A 19,373-nucleotide genomic window follows, 5' to 3' on the forward strand; every position below is an offset into this window, starting at 1 on the left:
TCTTCCTTGCACTGGGGAGCCCCAAACTGGAGCAGCGCTCCATGTAGATCTCCCAGGCAGTAGAGCACTTGGGAGCTTGTTTTGGAGGAAGGCTGGTTCTCCTTCAGTTCTGCCCTCCGTGAGTACATAAGCAGACTTCAGGGTGTTTTGCAAAGTGGAGGTGGACAGCGTGCAACCGCCCCGGGCAGTGTGTGACCTTCCATGCGGTGCTGCCTGCCTACAGCTTCTCTGCTGGCTGCAGGCTGTGAAGGAAAGTTACTGTGCAACTACACCCCCAGTGATTTAAACCACCATAACTAACCATATTTAATCAGCCCTTATGCCAGCTCCACTCAGCACCTAGTCCTGACAAAGAACAATGTTGTCATCTGGAAAGCGGCTGCTGGCACTTCCCCAGCTGGCATGTTTTAAACTTGTCTAAACTGGGTGCTAAGCAGCATTAAAACGTAATGATTAAACATGCCCACTCCAAGTTTTCCTGGCCACCTCCACCTCCACCTGGGAAAGCTGCCTGTGCCCTGGGAAAGCTGCTTTGGGAAGGAAGGGGGTCCGTGGGGTGCCTGCTGGCCCGCTGGGGATGGGGAGGAGAGCGTGGGCTGGGAGGGAGCTGGTCCCCCTGCTCTGGGAAGTGAGGGCAGAGCAGTTTGGGAATAACGCCATCAGCACTTCTGCACTCTGGCTGTCGGGGTGGGCTGCTGGGTCAGGTCGGGGTGTCCTTCAGAGACCCCATCTCCGACTCTGCGCCCCTGACCCTGCTCCTCCGCCACCTGAGATAAGGGAGCTGGGCAGACAGGCAGCTCACAGACCAGAGCACGGAGCAGCCACAGACGCACTTGGAGCCGCTGGAGGTGGAGGCACAAGGCACTCGGGGGCCTGACGCTGGCTCTGGTCCTCCTGGAGCCGTGCAGGCGTTGGAGGGTCCCTGGCAGCTCTGGACCCCTGACCCTCTCTGCTGGGTCCAGGTGGATGTGCATGCCATCTCCAGCAGATCCGTGGCACTGGGGGTGCAACTCAGGATTTGCACCAGGACAAGGGGGCTGGGGAGACCACTTGAAGGGCCCTTGTCCAGGAAAAGCTCCCTTTTTACTTCCCTGTTTCCTTTAGGATTAAAGCCATTCATTCTCCTCGGGCTCAAAACAGAGAACGTTTGTCAGGTTTATGAGGGCTTTTAGAGAGGCTTTTAGAGAGTACATCCTATCCCTTCTTTTATAGGGCTGAGATAAGATTATCTTTGTTTTAACACCAATTAAAGCAGGAAGGGTTTATAGGATTAGGGATTTTCCATCAGAGCAACTTTGATGTCACCACTTGCTTGCTTGGTTTGCTCCTTTCCCTGCGTTAAAAGGTTGGGAGCGGTTCCCGTAATGGTTAACATACCACGCTCCCGAGGCAGAGCTCTCCCAGGCAGAAGCTTTGGGAAACATTTAAACAAGACCAAACAAAGTAACGAGATGTGAAAGTCCTAAATTCTTCTGGACACCACTTGGAGAAAGCTGCCTTACCTTTTAAACAACCGCTCTTTCAGTATGTAGCGCTGCAGTGTTTGCATTTATAGAAAAAGGGCAGGCTGCTTGCCTGAAAAGCATTTTTTAAAATATCAGAATAAAATATATGATTGTGTTGTAAGGATTCTAAATCAAAACAACCAAAAAAAAAATAATCCACCCCTGCAGTCTTGCAGTCAGAGGCTGGAAAACGCATCAGTCCGCCCTCTGCACCAGAAGAAAACAAGAGGCTGAGTAAGATGACGGTGACATTTGGTGGATCTGCTGGCATGTCACTCCACAGAACTAACCTCATGGCTCGGCACCTCGCCTGGCACAGGCGGGCATCGCTCCCTGTGAGTCACCCCGGGGCTCCTGGGGCAAGGCAGTTTCCCAGCACCTGAAGTTCTAGGTCCTTCCGTGCGTGCCAAGCTGCTGAGAAAAGGTTTAGGGGTTGAAATTGTGCGGGAGCTGGCAGCATCCTGATCACCCTGAGTGCTGGGGCTGGGATTGCTCCAGCATCCCAGAATGGTGGATGTCAAGCTTCAGGAGAGCACTGCAGGCTGCTGAGCTTGGGCTTGGAGGTACATCCTAGAGTGCTCTTTGGGTGCCTGCAGGAATGAGGAGGTCCAAAGCATCTGCTGGCATCAGAGCTGTGCTCCTGATCTGTGGTCATATTCAGCTTCACCCAGGGATGCTGGCCTCTGGAAGTGAGCTGCAAACTGTCCCTTTGGGGCTGCAGTCACCTGTGGTCTGCAGCAGTGGGATGAGCATACAGCTCCATGGCTCCTTTGGATGGGGAAGTCCTCTGCCCTTGGCTGTCCACTGGCTCTAGCAGGAGAAATACTGGGTTATGGTCCTCAGCATCCGTACTGTGAGGATGCTGACAGCATCCGTGCTCAGGCAGGGACGTAAAGCTTCCCATTTCTCTTTAAGAGCAGGCTGGGGAGGCTGAACCAGGCTGACCAGGCAGGTAAGAAATTCCGGACGTTTCTCACTGACAGCTGAATCCCGTCACCGCTGATGGATGTGCCGCCCAGAGCAGGTCGGCGGGGGGTGGGGGGTGGGGGGGCTTGCAGGTGTGCATGCCCACAGGTGCGGGGGTCTCACCAGATGCTTGAACTTCTGAGCGGTGCTGGTGGGGAGATGACCTTGCGAACCCTGTGGAAGCCGCAGGAGGGATTTGCCGGCAAGCCCCCGGCATGAAAGCCTCTCCCAGGTGAGGGCTCAGCCCTGCTGCTGCGTGGGCACCGAGAGGGGGCTGCAAGGCTTTGGATGAGGCTGTTCCCTGCCTAAGGTGGTGCTTAGCAGGGTGGTGATGCTCTTGCAGGAGAGCAGGGGTCTGTAACTGCCTGGCGTGTGCAGCAGTCGGTGTGTCGTGATGGCGATCGGTTTGTCTCGTGGTGTCCAAAAAGCTGAACCTCTGAGCCATGCGGTTTTCCTGGTCTTTGGAGCTGTTTGGGTGGCTGGGCTGAGGACAGCCCAGCTAGAAGGTTACCTTGCAGGACTTTCCAACGTGCTTTTTTCAGGCAGCTCCCAAAACAGGGCATCACCTTCCCTGCCTAGTCCTCTCCAAACCTCTGTGACACTCCGGTACTGAGGTCCTGTCACAGCCCTGTGCTGCCTGGCTGCGCCTGCCCGTGGACCAGCTGGAGGGGTGGGTGAGGATGATGATGAGAAGATGTAACCTCTTCCATCAGGCAGGCGGTGGTGAGCTGCAGGCAGGCAGGTGCCGTCTGGAAGTCCTTGCCAGGAACATTTCCAAGGGGATGGTGTCTGGAGGAGCCCTGGGCTGAAGCTGGGAGGCAGATGAGGTGGCCTGGGGAGCGCTGTGGTGGGAGATGTGGGTTTTGAAGTCCTGGCACCTCCAGCTGTGAGGCTGGAGTGGCGGTGCCTGGGGGTGGTGTGACCCAGCGGATCTCCTTGAGTTGCTGGTGCCGTCGGTGGCGCGGGGACCTGTCTGAAAGCCGCTAGCAATGGGAGGATGCTTTTGCAGGCCTGTGCCATCTGCTTCTGTTTCTGTCCTGTGGAGGGAGAATGACGTGGTTAAACAGGAACATTTGCATTGTGACTTCTTCCCTTATTGACAACTCTTTAACCCATATCACAGGAGTCGGCTGAGCACCACGTTCCCCTTCAGTTAATGTCACTTAACCCTGTTTTCCTTTTTGTATTTCCATCCTCTGCTCTCCAAATGCTGTCAGAGTTGCTGGCGGTGACAGCACCTGGCAGTGGGATTAATTGCTTATCTCAAGTATGAGGTAGCAGTGTAGCCTGCTAATTAAATTTATCAGGAAGGAGAGTGGAGGACCTGTGTGGCCCCAGGAAGGATGAGTGCAGAGAGCTGACACCTAGAGAGGTCCAAGATATTCCCTCTTTCAGAGCCAGCAGGCAATTCCAGCGCCGAGTTGAAGGGGCTGGGGTGTTCCCACCTGCCTCCCGCGCTGCAGCCTGGCAAAGCAGGATTGAGTGCTCGTCCCACCAGCACCAAAACATCCAGGCTGGGGAGGGGCCGTGGTAGAAGCATAAACAGATCAAAGGCAGTGGGCAGCATTGCTCCTTGGGGTTGTCCGGAGGCCAGCCTTTGGCTAAGGTGACAGACACCACCGTGTGAGGGCCTGGGGACCCGGAGAACCAGAGAATGGGTGACTTTTGCAGGTGAGTCAAAGCGACATCCCCTTGGGTGCAGAACGCAAAACAAAAGCTCAAGGCACGAGGGGCGGAATGGGGAAGAATACAGGAAAAGTGACAATGTCGACACGACGCCCACCTCGTTGCATGGTTGATAAAGGGCTAAATTCAGAGCTGGTTGGAGATAATAGTCTTCTGCACAGGGCAACATCATAAATACCCACACAGACCACGAACAGCAGAGAGCTGGAAGTGCTGGTGGAGGAGGCTCTGGGGTCCGACCTCCCCCTTGCAGCCATGGCATTTCTCTGCATCTCCCCCAAGGAAGGAGATCCGCCACCCCTCTGTCACCTGTCCCAGGGCTGCACCATCCTTTGGAGAAGGAGCTTTTCCTAATGTCCACTCTGAACTTGTGGGCCTTGTCCCTTGTACAGAGTCTGGCACCCTGAGAATATTTGGGTCTGTCTTCTGCCCCCAGATAGCTGCAGTTAGATCCACCCCCACCACCATGCCTCGGTGTGGTGGGTTGACCTTGGCTGGACACCAGGTGCCCACCAAGCCGCTCTATCACTCCCCACCTCAGCAGAACAAGGGAGCAAGAAAATAAGATGGAAAAAACAAACCCTTGCGGGTCAAGATACAGGGAGTTTAATGAAGCAACAGCAAAAGTCACATGCGCAGAAGCGAAGGAAAACAGAAGATGCTCTTCTCTACTTCCCATTAGTGGTGATGTTCAGCCCCTTCCCGGGAAGCAGGGCTTCAGCATGCATAGCACTTGCTCTGGAAGACAAATGCCATAAATAACAAATGCCCCCCCTTCCTCCTCCTTTCTCTTAGCTTTTCTATCTGAGCAGGCATCGGATGGCGTGGGATATCCCGCTGGTCACTTTAGGTCAGCTGTCCTGGCTGTGTCCCCTCCCAAGACCTTGCCCCCCCCCAGCCTACTGCAGGGGGGAGGTTGGAGGGGCAGCCTGGGTGCTGTGCAAGCACACACCAGCGCCTTGTCATCCCCTTCCTGCTGCCAGCACAGGCACAGCACTTTGAGGGTGCTGTGGGGCTCAGCCAGATACACCCAGTTAAGCCATCCCAGCTCTTCCCACCTCTCCCCGTATGCCCTGTGCCCCACGGCTGGCCATCTCGGTGACCTTCCCCTGTTCTTCCATATTGTCCTTGAACTGGACAACCCCAAACTAGCTCCAGCAGCATCCCCAGGGCCTGGCGGGGGAAGACACCTCCCTCAGTGTGTTGGCCACACTCCTGACATGGCCCAGGACATTGTTTTCTCTGGTCACCATAACAAATTGCTGACACCTCTTTGGCGTGGGGTCCAGCGAAGCCATCCCGTGGTGCATGGCCAAGGATGCTAGAAGCTTGCTTGGGGGTTGCAGGGTCATGGGGATGCCAGCAGGAGGAAGGGGGGGCTGTGGGAGAGGGCTCCCAAAAGCACTGGGAAGGGTGAGAGGCAGGAGGTGGCCAAAGCGACCAGCTCTGGGGTCCTGCAGCACCGGGGATGGGGATGCTGCCGGTCTGGGGGTGTGGAGCCAGCCTGCCTGCCCCCTGCCTCCGGCCCCGCGGGGAGACGGGAGGCAGCTGGGCGATAAGGCTGGGGATTTCAGACTCCTGGCGGATCCTGACAGAGCCAGCGCTGCCTGTTTCCCATCAGCTGTTAAAAACGCCTCGCTCGAGTGGAAGGAGCCTTTGCTGCCAGGAGAAACAAAGCCAGGCAAAGGGAGCCAAGGAGGACCCTTCCTCAGAGCCATTAGCACGGGCTGAAAGTGCCATTTTGGAAATTTTTATTGCACGAGAGGGATGTTTGCAGAATGGTCCGGGGTGGGCTGGGGAGGCCAGGGCAGTTTTGGAGGCAGAGGAGCCTGGCTGGAGCCTGCTCAGCTCACACTGCATTAATTAAAAAGTTGGTTAGAGAGCAGCAGTAGGACACAGGGCCAACAAACGGGGAACCCCTCTGCGGCCCCTCCTGCACGTTTGGCTGGGGACTTTTCCTTCAGGATGAGCTGCAGGATGCCCTTCTCCACCGAGCTGCCCCAGGGCAGGGGGCTGGGAGCCTGGGTGCTGCCTCCAGCAGCAGATGCTGGAGGATTGTCCTCCCCTCCCAGATCCCTGCCACAGTCCTCCTGCAGGGGACGGCAGGGACCCCTCAGGGGTCCTTCTCCATGGCATTCCCTTCCCAAAGCACATGCCTTCCTGGGCATGACCATCTTTCTGTGCCCTGGGAGTGGGTTGATGGGACACGAGGACACGTGGTGGTGCTCAGGTGTTTCCAGCCTTGTTGGAGAGCCCTGCAACCGGTACTCATAGCAAACCCGCTGCTGGCTCTGAGCTGTACCCTCGCGAGGCAGCCATCCATGCCTACCTGCAGCAGTGAGGCAATTAAAGGTCCATATGTTTCCCGTGAACCCCTATTAGCATCCTCTGACTGGTGCTGGAGATGTGGGAACCCACCACATGGGAAGCCGCAACAGCTCCTGCTTCAGTGGTGGGGCAGAGCCGCTGTCACAGTAATCGCCCTCCTGGGATGAAGGATGCTCTGATCAAGTAGAAATTTGTGTGCTTTCGCCGTTTCAATTCCAAGCAGGAGTTTCTAGGGATGCTCTTCCCCTGCCCTCGTTGCAAGCCTAAGGGGAAGCAGCATGTCCCGAAGCTGCTGTCACCAGAAAACTGGGGTGTCCTCGTGTCTTCCAGCCAGCGGCGAGAACATCCGTGCTGTTCAAACAGGAGGAGGGCTCGCCCCTGTGTGAAGATTGAGTTTTGATTTGCTGTTTACTCTGGAAACAAGAAATTGGGTGGATTCCAAATTAAAAGCTGTTTTCTCACCCAGAGGAAGACCTGGAGGGAACAAAACATTTTTGAACACAATGTTCATTTATTTTACTTCTGGAGGTTGTCATTACTCGAGGAAAAAAAAAAAAAACAACACCCACACAAACAACTTTGCATCAAATGTCAGTGTTTTTTTCCTGTCTTTCAACATGCTTTCAGAACATCTATCTTCGGAGAAGTTCTGCTTTTCCAGGATTATTTTATCCCATGTCAGTGTGCAGGACCTCCTGGGGAGGAAGAAAGTTGCCAAAACTTCTGGCCGCATTTTGGTGGCACATGCAAAGAGTTTTAGCATCCCAGCTTGTTATTTTTGGTGAACAGTCGTTCAACCCCCAATTTTTGCCCTGCTTTAGGAGCAGCACATGCAGAAGTATCTTAATTGCAGCCGTCAGCTTGTGCCGGGCCAAACCTGGGGAATTTTTTTATCTCTCAGGACCCGTGACTAAATCTCCACAGCATAGGCTTTTTTTCTTTTTTTTTTTTTTTTTTTATGTATCTTTATCTTGATGCAGAAGGCGTTTAGGAAAGTTGTTATTTTTAAAAGAAGCCCTCAAGAAGGTGAAAGAGGCTCACGTCTTAGAACGTCTTTGATCAAATGACCCTGTATTTCACCCTGGGTGTCAGACTAGAGCAATTTTGTCTGTTGATGTTATCATATTTCAAAAATTGGTATTAGTTTGGGGACCCTGTTATCGTTTCAGCTTCAGAGCCACCATCACTCCTCTGTAATGGAGAACGCAGCCATCACCTCTCCCAACAGCCTAACACCCTCGGAGAGGGGTTTGTACTGAGGGACATGCTGGGAATAGGGTCAGAAATGGAGTCAAACACGTGGGGGGGAGGGGACAGCAAGGGTGGGAAGATCTGGGAACGCGTGGAGAAAGCAGTTTTTCAACAGGTCCTTTGACTGTAGGAGGCAGGAGGGGCTTTGCAAGCGGGGAGGCTGACGGTATTTTTCTGTAGAGCTTTTCCCATTGGAAACTCAAGGTAATTTTGAAGGAAGGGAGGTGAAAACTGGAATTAAAAAAAAAAAAAAAAAAAAAAAAAAAAGATACTTCTCAGCAATAGCTCTTTATTACAGCAACCCCGAGTGTATGTTTTTCCCAGGCTGTTTTTCTGATCTGCCTCATTCCTGAAAGCCTTGGCAGCCAACTAAAGTAGAAGTTTGTTTAACTCGTTTCAGTGCAGAAACCACCTGCCACCCCCCAGGCTTTTCACGCTGCACAAGAATTAGCAGCGGCGGAAAGTCGCAACCAAGAGCAATCCCCAAGAACCTCGCCGAGAAACGCTTAGAGCTGAGCTTTTCCTTCGGCATCGGTGATCCCCTGACTTGGAAGGACTTTCTGGTGTTTAAAGCTCTGCAGGGGTATTTTTAGCCACCTGTGCCGTATCTGTTAATACTGTGTTTCAACGCTCCGGTCCAGCCTTCAGCACCCATCTGCTGCAGGCACCAGGCACCCCCGTGCCACCCTCGCCCACCCTGCCGGGCTGAAGACGCGCGTTTTTGAGCAGCTGTTGCTGATGGAGCATCTTCTTCATCTGCGAGTGGCTTAGGTGGCCGAGCCCCGGTGGAGGTGGACGCCAGCACGCAGAAGTCGTGGCAGAAGTGACAATTTTCTTGTGATATGGAGTGATGGAGAGAGACTGGCTGTGGAGGGTTGCAAAAGGTCCTTAGGAGACGGCGTGGCCGGGAAATGAGGAGGCAATTGGGATTCTATAGACGTGAGGTGATGGAAATGGGAGAAAACAACCCAATTTCACGTACACCTGCACAGAGATGCTGGGCTGTGAGTTGGCTTGTTGTCTCTCAGGAACAAAGCCTCGGGGCTCTAATAATCCAGTTGATACACTGGTGGTTAACTAATAATCCAGACATTGCTAATTATGCGGAAAGAGCAGAGAATAAAATAGTGCATGTTGTTATTTACAATTTATACAAACAACATATATGCAATTTATAAAACCAATTTATTATTGTTACATGTTGTCGCACAAACTTGCATCATGCAGCTTGTCTGTTTGTGCGACCCTAGGGGTCACGGGGAATGTGGGTGGCGATGGAGTGTTCGCTGCCAGTGCAAGTGTGCGATTGCATCAAATGAAGCAGCAGCCGGCGGCTTCAAAGCAGCCGGCAGCGGATTCTTCATGCAGCGCAGAATTGTACCACGGGGCTCTGTGCTGCAGGATAAAACGGGTGCAAAACATTTGCATGGAATAATAATAATAATAATAATAATAATAATAATAATAATAATAATAATAATAATAATAATAATAATAATAATAATAATATAAACAATAAAAATTAACAATGATAATAATAATAACAATAATAATAATAAAGATGATGATGATGATGATGATGCGTAACTTAGTGGAAGAACTATCCCACCGGGGATATTAAATGCAAAGAGCCTGCCCCTTAGAAAGTCCCTGAGCTATAAGTTGTTGGAGGGTGGCTTGAAGGTATGTGGCCAGCGTGCTTCTGGCTCGTGACATGCTCCTTGGGTGGCCGCTGTTGGGGGGAGCATCCTGGTGACTGCGGACCTTTGGTCTGACTTAGTCGAGCCGCTCGCATCTCCTGAGGTGCCAGTGGCTAAAACCCCCCTTTGCATTCGTAAGACTCCTCGAGTGGACCCTGGTCGGCACTCGCGGTCGGGGACGGGGCTGGGGAGCTGTGTCGCTGTCCCTGCAGGCAGCGCGAGCAGCAGTGCCTGCCTCCTCGGAGCCTTCGAACCAGCTGCTCCTTCTCCACTTTGTTTATTTCAAATTGTCAGGTTTTGGCTTTAGACTCTGCAAAACCCCGAAGGGTGTTTTCTGGCAGCTCTGCCAGGCTCTGGGCATCCCCGCCAGCCCCTGTCCTCGCTGCTTACCGCTGCTCTTGGTTCTCTTCCAGGCTGCCCGTCAGGGACGTTTAAGGCCAGCCAAGGGGATGAAGGATGCGTCCACTGCCCGATTAACAGCCGGACGACTTCAGAAGGGGCCACTAACTGCGTGTGCCGAAACGGATATTACCGGGCAGATGCCGATCCTGTTGACATGCCGTGCACCAGTATGTGGGCTCCAGGCAACTGGGGAGGGGCTGCACGTGGCTGGGAAAGGAGATGCTCATTAGTCAAAGCACTGAGGGATGCTTAACAAAGGCATCTGTCTCAGTGGGATTTTGGAGGAGGCCGGGGGGCTCAGAGCACCTTGTCCAGAGGAGCCTTGCAGGCGTGGGTCTGTCTTACCTTACAAACACTGTGCATATAAAAAGGACATAAATTTGGGTTGTTTTGTGCTGTTCTAGGCAGCGGGAGGACTGCACTCTGGGGCTGTACCCAGATGAGAAGATCTGCCTGTTGGCATGCAGGAGATCAGTGCAAAGGCCAGGAATCAGAAACACTACAAAGAATAATTGGTAAATTTTGCCAGGGATGCCACGTAATCAAATTAGCTTGGGTTAAGAGGACAGGTTTTGTAGCTGCTCTTGCCTTTGGCTGTCCAGCTTGCTCCACACATCCCCGACAGCAAGAGAAGCACCCAGCTCGGCATGTGCCTGCTGCAGAGTCCTGTCGGGGATGGGGAACAGGAGGGGGTGCAGCTGGTCCCATAGCAATGAGCAGGGCTCCAGCTCTTACACCTTTCTGTCTGTTCCCTTTACAGCCATCCCGTCTGCCCCCCAGGCCGTCATCTCCAGCGTGAACGAGACCTCGCTGATGCTGGAGTGGACCCCGCCGCGGGACTCAGGGGGCCGGGAGGACCTGGTGTACAACATCATCTGCAAGAGCTGCGGCTCCGGCCGTGGGGCGTGCACGCGCTGTGGGGACAACGTGCAATTCGCCCCCCGCCAGCTGGGCCTGACGGAGCCCCGCATCTACATCAGCGACCTGCTGGCCCATACCCAGTACACCTTTGAGATCCAGGCGGTGAACGGCGTCACCGACCAGAGTCCCTTCTCCCCACAGTTTGCGTCAGTGAACATCACCACCAACCAGGCTGGTAAGTGCAGCCCCGTGTCTCCCAGCAGACCTTTCCTGAAGGGGGGTGGTGGTGGTGGACGGAGAGCTCCTGCTCAAGAGGTGCTGGGTGAAACCCCATGGGCTGAACAGGGCTTGAAGGGGAGAAGAGGTGGGCTGAGATGGTGGTGCTGCTTGCTTTGTCGTGCTGGGGATGACTAAAGTGCATGGGCCTGGCAATTCCTGGATGAATCCCAAACCTTGGGTGTGAAAAAAGTCCCTTATTTCCATGAAAAGCTGGCCCGTGCCTCAAGGCAGAGCTGCCCTCCCTGTCACCACAGCAGAGCAGCTCATGTCACACCCCCAGGTGTGGCAGTATCCCTGTCTGGTGATGGGTGCGTGGCTGTTCCTGAGGTTGTTGCCTTGGAGCATCAGTTGCATGCACCGTCGGGGTGTTGCAGATGTAGCAACGGAGGAGGTAAAGCAGGATCAGCTCCAGCATTTTGACACAAGCTGCCATCTCTGCTCCAACTGCAGAGAAAGGCAGGACGGGCTGTAGAAGCAAATGAAAGCTGCGCAGAAGAGGGGCTGGGGGCTGGTTACACAGGATGGCCATCTGGAAATCTGCTCCAGTTCCTGTGCCACTGCAGAGTCACCTTAGTGAAGCCAACCAAGCCTGTGCTGGCCTGGGGGGTTGCGTCGCTCCCCCTGTGCAGGGTGGCTTTGCTGGGGGGAAGGGCTGCATCAGGTAGGGCTGCTCCTCCAAGGGTCCCCAGCAGCCCCCCAGCAGCAGCTGTGCCGGTGGCAGGATGCCCCACAGAACTGCTGGTCAGGGGCTGCTCCCCCCCCACCTGGAAGCCATCTGGAGCTGGGGCTGGGGCTTTGCTGCAGCTGATGGCGCGCTGGAAGCATGCCAGCGAGGTACAAGCATGCGTGGGAGCAAACAAGTTTCTGTGGTCCCTCTGAGCGCTGCCGCGAGTGTGTGGGGTTGTGCAAGCGTGCCCTGGGCTGCCCTGGACGCTGCGTGACCTTCAAGAGTGAATTTGGCAGTCGTGGATGGTTGCGTTGGCAGTGAATTGCCAGGGAGCCATGGGGGGGGCTGGCTGCGGGGGGCAGGAGGCGTTTGCTCTGGGGGAAAGCAGCGGTGGTGCAGGTGGGCATCACTTGGTGGGGCAGGCAGAGCAGCGCGGCAGAGGTGACCTGCCAAAATGTCGTGGGTGCACGTCAACCAGCAGAATGGTCTCCGATCTCCAGTTAGCGCGGGAGCGGCAGGGTCACGGTGTTCTCGGTGCCGTGCCACAGCCTCCCAAGGCAGGTTCAGCGTGGCGGTGGGCTGTGGTTTGACTGCTGCACGTGAGGAGGGGAGAGGAGCTGGTCTGGGACGGTGACCGGTCGCAGCTTCCTTTAGAGGTGGCTGATGGAGATGAGGTGGGTGCAGTGCTCTGCCTGGGGCTGGGAAGGGGCTCTGCACCCTGCAGCGTGGTCCCACGCTATAAACCAGCGACTTACTGCTCAGATTTTGCACTTTGCAGTTACGCGGCGTGCTTCTTACCTTCCTATACTGCCTGCGGCTACTTCCACCTTAGCAAAACCGGAGAGCTGAGTTTCAGGTGAATCCTTTTCAGTCCCCTGGATCCACCTCTTTGTGTTTTCCTTGTTTGACACTCCTTTATTATCAGGGCTCACACTTCTCAGCCTGTGTGATGTCTCTCTTAATGTATCTATTCATTAGCACTAAACAGTAACTGTCTGCTTGCTAATTCCTCTGTAATTAGAGGCTCTGAATTCTTCTGCTTACACTTGGCACCGCCTGGCAGCCTTGATGTAGATCATTAGCAGTTGGTAACAGAAGCTGCAGACACAAAGGCAGAGCTGGGACAGGAGAATGGAGGGTGTTGTGGGGAGGGAGGGGAGGGATGAGCCTGGGGAAGCGACATTACAGTCTCCTCTGCCTTTGCTCTGGGCTGAGCAGCCAGCTGGGGCTCCATCTCAGCCAGAGCAGAAGACCAAATACGTGATCGGTTGTGCTCCTGCCACAGCAAGCCCATGGTCTCCCTGCAAAGCATCCGCTACGCTGGCCTTCAGGGACCTCCCAGCCCCGAAGAAAGCAAAGCAAAATTACCCCGCTTCACCCACGGATAAATGGAGCTGCTGGGGGACCACCTGTGCTTGGTGCTTTGGGGGCTGAGGAGAGATGCCACATCACCAGCAGCATCTTTTGGCCTTCAGCATCGCAGGAAAAAGCTGTTGTGAGAAGGAGTCGGACAACAATCCCCACAGAGCAGCCAGCGGGCAGGTGCTGAGTGTGGCCGGAGGAATGGCACTGGGGGGTGCGATGGTGGGGTGACCACCATCCCACAGTGCAAATATGAGATCGAAGAAGGTGACACAACGTTCACCTTGTTCTCCCGAAGATGCTGCAGTTGTCGCTGCTGTACCCCTCTCCACTGAGGTCTGGGTTTCACTGACGTTGGCCTTTACATCAACATAACTGGTTTTGGTGTTGTGGTAGCAGGACATTTCTCCTCGTGGATGCACAGGTGGCTGGTAGCTTCTGTCAAGGGAAAATATGAGGTAATTAGACCAAGGTGATCCCTTTCTTGCTATGAGGTGGCTTTCCAGAATGTGGATCTTCCCTCAGCTCTTTGTGGAAACCTCTACATTCTTCATCAGACTTTTTGGAACTGGATATTGTACTCAGTAGCAGCTCTACTGCAGATAAACTGCTTTCCTTGCTGTTTTCGCTGTTCCCTTACACATCCAAGTGTAAGGTGCTACCTCACTCAGCCACGCAGGCAGCTTTGACCCTCCCTGGCAGCTGTTGTCTTGGTCAGATGCTGCGTTCCTCAAATCACTCTCCCATTCTGCAAGCAATACCTGCATTTTGGGTTCTAGACCCCAGCACAACCTTATAATCACTTTTCACGTTGTAGCTGCGATTAAATTCACCCCTAACGTCTTCACCAGCAGGCTCAGCCAGCCCAGCTCTCTCCATGTCTCCTAAGCTCTGTGCCACAGGCTGCCTTGGTCACCCTTGGCTGGATCCTCTGCGGTTCCTGCTGGACCCATGGCCCTGGGTTCTCCATTGACCAAGTTGATGTTGGCCTTAGACCAGCCAGGTTGGTGCTGAATCACAGAACCATTCAGGTTAGAAAAGACCTTTAAGCTCACCAAGTCCACCCGTTACCCCAGCACTGCCAAGCCCACCTCCAAACCATGTCCCTGAGCGCCGCATCCATGTGGTTTTTAGACACCTCCAGGGATGGTGACTCCACCGCCTCCCTGGGCAGCCTGTGCCAGGGCTTCACCACCCGTTTGGTGAAGACATTTTCCCTCATATCCCGTATAAACCCGCCCTGGTGCACTCGAGCCCGTTCCCTCTGCCTACAGCCCCTGTCAGGCAGCTGTAGGGAGTGATCAGGTCCCCCGCGAGCCCCCTCCTCTCCAGGCTGAGCCCCCCCAGCTCCTTCAGATGCTCCCCATCAGCCTGGTGCCCCAGCCCCTTCCCCAGCCCCATTGCCCGTCTCTGGACATGCTCCAGCCCCTCAGCATCCCTCTTGAACTGAGGGGCCCAAAACTGAACCCAGGATTCAAGGTGCAGCCTCACCACTGCCCAGTACAGGGGGACTATCACTGCCCTGGTCCTGCTGGCCACACTGTTTCAGACACAAGCCAGGGTGCTGCTGGCCTCCTTGGCCACCTGGGCACACCGCTGGCTCATGCTCAGCCTGTGACCTTCCGACTCCCCAGGTTTACCCTTCGCACGTCTCTGTAACGGTGTCATCTTTTCCGTCCCACCACCAAAGCAATGGGTGGCCCAGGCAGCGTGGTGCCAAGGGGCGCCCCAAGGGACATGCCACCGCTCTTCTTGGGAGAAGGTTGGTCAAAAGAGGGTGGCCAGCCTGTGCTTGGACACAGTTTCCTGGATTTTTCTCTTGCAGTGAGTGCCCTAAAAAGACCAAAGGTGTTTAACCTCCAGAAGGGCAGGTTTTGTTAGAACCGGAGGTGTGATGCTTCCCTTTTCAAAGTGCAGAGAATGAGAAAGGACCAAGACCAGCAGAACAGAAATAAAGAGAGCTTGGAATAAACATCCCCTTAATACCACCTCCTTGTTCCCCAGTCTGTCTTCAGCCAACTGGAATTTACCCCTTCCAGCAAACTGCGTGATTCCCACTGCCTTCCTAGGAAATACCTTCTGTCACCTCCGAGGCCAGGTTGTGTTTTCTCTCTGCTCTTCTCAGCAGGCTTCTTCTTGACCTCCAGCTCCATCTTGCGCATCTCCCGATGCACCCTCCACTTGCCTGCTTATTGCACCCTGCTGCTGAGTGGCATCTCTCCCCCAAAGCTCAGCAGCAATTCCAGGGGGGAGATCCAGGATTTCCCATCGTACACAGCCAGTCCTGCCTTCAGGGACCGTGATGCGGCCAAAGAAAACATCGCACAGAGACCGGGTGCCACCAAAAGCCTTTTCTCAGCCGTGCCAGAGCAAAAGATTCATGCCAAGAGGGTGGTTGAGAGCCATGCCAGCATCTCAAGAGGGAAGGAGCAGGAGAGAAGCCAGGGGTCAAGGAGCTGAGCACGGCCCCACGCTTGGGATAATGACACTTGACTAATTGAAAGCCATGTCAGGCATCAACCCTCTTGCTGGTGACAACGCGCAGCCCCTGATTCCAAACTTGTGGCCATTCTTTTGGGAGGAGCTGGGAGGGGAGGGAGTCTTGGTGCTGCGAGGATTTGTAGGCTCCATCTGTGCCCCGGGTAGGCTGAATGCCCTGGGAAAGAAGGGAGAGGGCTGCTTGGGCAGGGGTGACAGGCAGCGCATGGGAAGGGCATCTCTTGGTAACAGGCTGTGGCTTCTGTGATCTGAGCAGGGAGGAAATAAGCCCCGGGCTCTGCGTTATCCGGAGACAAATTCGTGGACCTCCCAGTGATGGGGGAAAGAGACCATCCCGGTTTGGGGGAACATAGCCCTGTTTGTGAGTGACTCTGGTGTCGCACAGGATAAGGAGGGAGGATTAACTCTGATGTCAGAGGCTCTTGGCTGCAAGCAGAGCCAAAAAGAGCCATACGGCTGATACAGCGTGAGTACCAGCTCGGGTGCGACAGAGGAAACCAATGCACTGTCCTGATAAACCCATCAGGAGCAGCATCCGCAGCGGCAGAGTTTACTGGCACAATTTCTCCCTCTCTATGGATCCAGATAACTTGTTGTGATTATTTGCATTATTATTCTGGGTGGCGTTTTACAGCAGTATGTCGCGACATGGGTCCTTTGGCCGGGGAGATGTGCAGCTTCATGCCTGTGCACCAGGGTCGTGCCAGACATCTGGAGGGTGGAAGTTTCTGCTTGGTGGTGGCTATCACAGCCCAGGCACTGGCATCCCACCCAGGCAGTGTTTTTGGACAGGGCTGTCCCGACAAGACTCAGAGGGTTCCTGCGAGCCCAGGGACAGCTGAATGTTTCAGTGGCCCGAAGCAAACACGTGGGCCGTGGCTCTGCTCTGCTGTGGATGTCCTGTGACTGGGCTGAGACCAGTCTGGTCCTTACACAAAGGCTGGGGAGTTCAGTGGTGAAGCACAGGTGGGACAGATCCTGGGAAGTGCAAAGCACCAGAAGGGGATGATTTTTCCCTCACCTTCAGCCAAAAAAATCCATCCCTTGCAGCCGTTATCCATGTGCTTTACTGTCAGATGCAACAGGGAGTATGGAGGGATCAGGGGGAGAAGAGTGAGGAGGCAGGAGTGGAGGTAGCATCACACCAAGGTGAAGGTGTGACGCTGGTAGGGACGGTGCTTCTCACCAGCCATCGAGGCTGCCATTTGCTTGTCACATCAGTTATGCTCAGGCTAGACAGAGAGGGGAGAGCTGTATCGCCCGGGGCACACGGACTCTTGCTTTTATCTTCTCACTTTAATTTTGCGTCAGAAGATCTGGCTGGCGTCCTGCTTCGGAAGGATGTGTGGCAGTGGGCTGTGCTCCGCCGGGCGCAGGCAGCGAGTCGTGGCATCTCCTCTGTCCCCCTGTGCTGCTCTCAGCCGTGCCTGAGCTGGCTGCGGTCAGGAACTCCTTGTCTATGAAACAACCACCTGGGAAAGCCTTTGCAGAAATCCCCTTGAGGAGCTGGAATAAGCCTTCCAGACCTTAAAAGCTGTGGGTATCTGTTCCTTGTTGCCTTCAAGCATAAAAGGCAGGAGACTGTAGCATTTCAGCATCTCGGACCTCTCACCCAACCGCCCACCCATGGCACAGCTGCTGCCAGCACTACCTCAGGGCATCCGTGGCTTTGCGTAGACAATGATGGGTAATCGCCAAAGGCAGAGGTCTCCCTGCATTCCCAGTGATGTGTCCCAGAGCTGCACCCACTCCCCTCCATGAGGGAACTTTTCCCAATCTCCAACTTGAACCTCCCAAGCTGTGATTTATGGCCGTTGGTCTTTGTTATATTAAGTTTCAAAGGTTCAAGCCAAGAGATGGTTTGGATCGGCCTGCACATCAATTATCTTCTCATTTAGTCCTGTCTTTGGCTAAAGCATCTTTCAGAAGGGCAACCAGTCTTGACGTGAGATATCAAGAAACATCAGGTCCTTGTGCACGAGTCTGTGTAGCTTGTTCTTGCTTTTTTTTTTTTCCAATGAGTTCACTGATTTTCTAAGGAAATGCAGTAGACGCTGCCTGTCTGGACACAAGTAAAACATTTGATTTGGAAATCTACTAATAAAGCTGGAAGTCTGTCCAGGAACTGCCATTTAGGAGACCATTCCCACCCAAACGGGGAAGCATGAGGCTGAACTGAGGTGATGCGCTGATTCAAAATCTGGTAGGGTATTTCTTGTGCAGGAAACTGTGCTACCTCCACAAAGACACTGAGAGGTGGAATAACAGTATCAGGGTGAAATTCCACAAGGGAAGGCAGCTGAGGAGGACCTGGTGGCAGACCATGGGAAGAGGACAACTCTCCAGTATAAAAAGCTGGTGGAAAACCAAGATGTGCAAGATTGTTGCCTCAAGCAAGTTCGCCAGCTGTAGCAAGGTCTCACTGCCATTACACGAAGCTTGGGTGGACTTTGGTCCAGTCATCGTGTGCACACCTGATTGTCCCCATTGGAGAGAGCTGGGCTGATGGTAGCAGGCAGAGAAAGGCTGGCAGGATGAGCAGAACGTGGGAGAGCCCATGTTAGAGAGGAGACCAAAGAGGCACTGTGTGTTCAGCCTTGGTGAAGGGGATTTATTTGCTGCCCGTGATGATGTGCTGGGCTGGAGGGACACTAGAAAGGGAGAAGAGTTATTAAAGCAGAAGGACAAGAGCAGATGGTACAGAGTGGCCGGTGATAGCATTTCGGTGGAGAAGCAGAAATTTCCTGAGCTGTGGAGCCGTCTCCCACCTGGAGGAGCCAGGGCAAAGCCCCTTTGCCTGTGTGACAGAGCAAGGAGTGTGTCTGCTGTAGACTGTTTCTGAGGTCCCATAAATCCCAGGTTTCTTCTTTTGGGGACTTCACTGGCTGTGTTTCTGTGACCATTCAGCCTGCTCCCAGGCTCCAGAGCCTCCTGAAACCTTGACATCTCCAAGGCTGTTTCTCTTACCTAGCATTAACAGCCAGACCCCACAGGGACCCTGGTAACCATCCTGCCCCTGCAGGCTGCCTTCTGTCCTTCTTCTCTTTCCTCCACCCCCAGCTCCCACCTTCACCCTACCTGTCTCCTACACACGGTGGCCACCAAAAGCTGATGCAGCTTGACATTTGCCCCCCTCCTCCTCTCACTTGCTGGTCCAGCCTGTTGCCTTCGCTGCGCCCCCCCAGCTTGCAGCCACCAGCGGTGGGTGCCTAGGAGAGACCCCCCCCATGCCCAAGCCCCTTCTCTGCCCACTGGAGACCATCTGCAGCCAGGGCTCCCAGATGGTAGGAGCTTTGTCAGCTGCTGGCTCTTCAGGGCTCCTCTTCCCACCCCTGCGGTGGGCAGTTGGGGGGATGTTGGCAGCGCAGGCTGCAGAGCTTTCCTAGCAGATGCCCTTCTCTGCCCGCTACCAGCTCTGCGGGCTCCTCCGCCTGCTGACACCCCGGCATCCCTCTTGCATAAATTACTACGTGAGTTTGAGGATCATTTTTTTCCCACACCTGCCTGGGGCTTCACAAACCTGTTCCGATGCATCTGGAGCTGACTTTGGGCAGAAAACAAAAGCCCGTCCGTGATAGATGGGGTGGAAAGTCCCTTCTGGTGAACTCCGTGCCTCCATCCCTGCTGCGTGCGAGTGCTGGGAGCTGCTCAGGAGCTCACCTTTTGCTTCTGCGTTCAGGCGGGGTGATTTATCTTTACTGCTGCACTTGGCAAACACAGCCCACAGTGCTAATTGCCTCGCTTGCTCACAAAGCGCCCAGCGCCAGCGCTTGGGCAGGTGGAGATGCTGGAGGCAGGTAGGCAAGGCTGCAGGCACACGGGAGGCCAGTTTCAGGGTCGCAGTGCTTGAACAGCTGAACATACACT

General features: G+C 54.5%; 1 protein-coding gene across 4 annotated transcripts in view; it reads left to right on the forward strand.

The window, feature by feature from the left end:
* Nucleotides 1-19,373, forward strand: part of EPHB2 (EPH receptor B2) — a 129,626-nt gene that overhangs the window by 71,867 nt on the left and 38,386 nt on the right. For all 4 annotated transcript variants that reach the window (XM_040587404.1, XM_040587406.1, XM_040587405.1 and 1 more), the window contains exons 4-5: nt 9,850-10,005; nt 10,599-10,934. In XM_040587404.1, coding sequence (XP_040443338.1) covers nt 9,850-10,005; nt 10,599-10,934 — 492 coding nt within the window. The remainder of the gene's footprint in view (nt 1-9,849; nt 10,006-10,598; nt 10,935-19,373) is intronic.

Source organism: Falco naumanni, chromosome 3, assembly GCF_017639655.2.
Source record: "Falco naumanni isolate bFalNau1 chromosome 3, bFalNau1.pat, whole genome shotgun sequence".
Lineage (NCBI taxonomy): Eukaryota > Metazoa > Chordata > Aves > Falconiformes > Falconidae > Falco > Falco naumanni.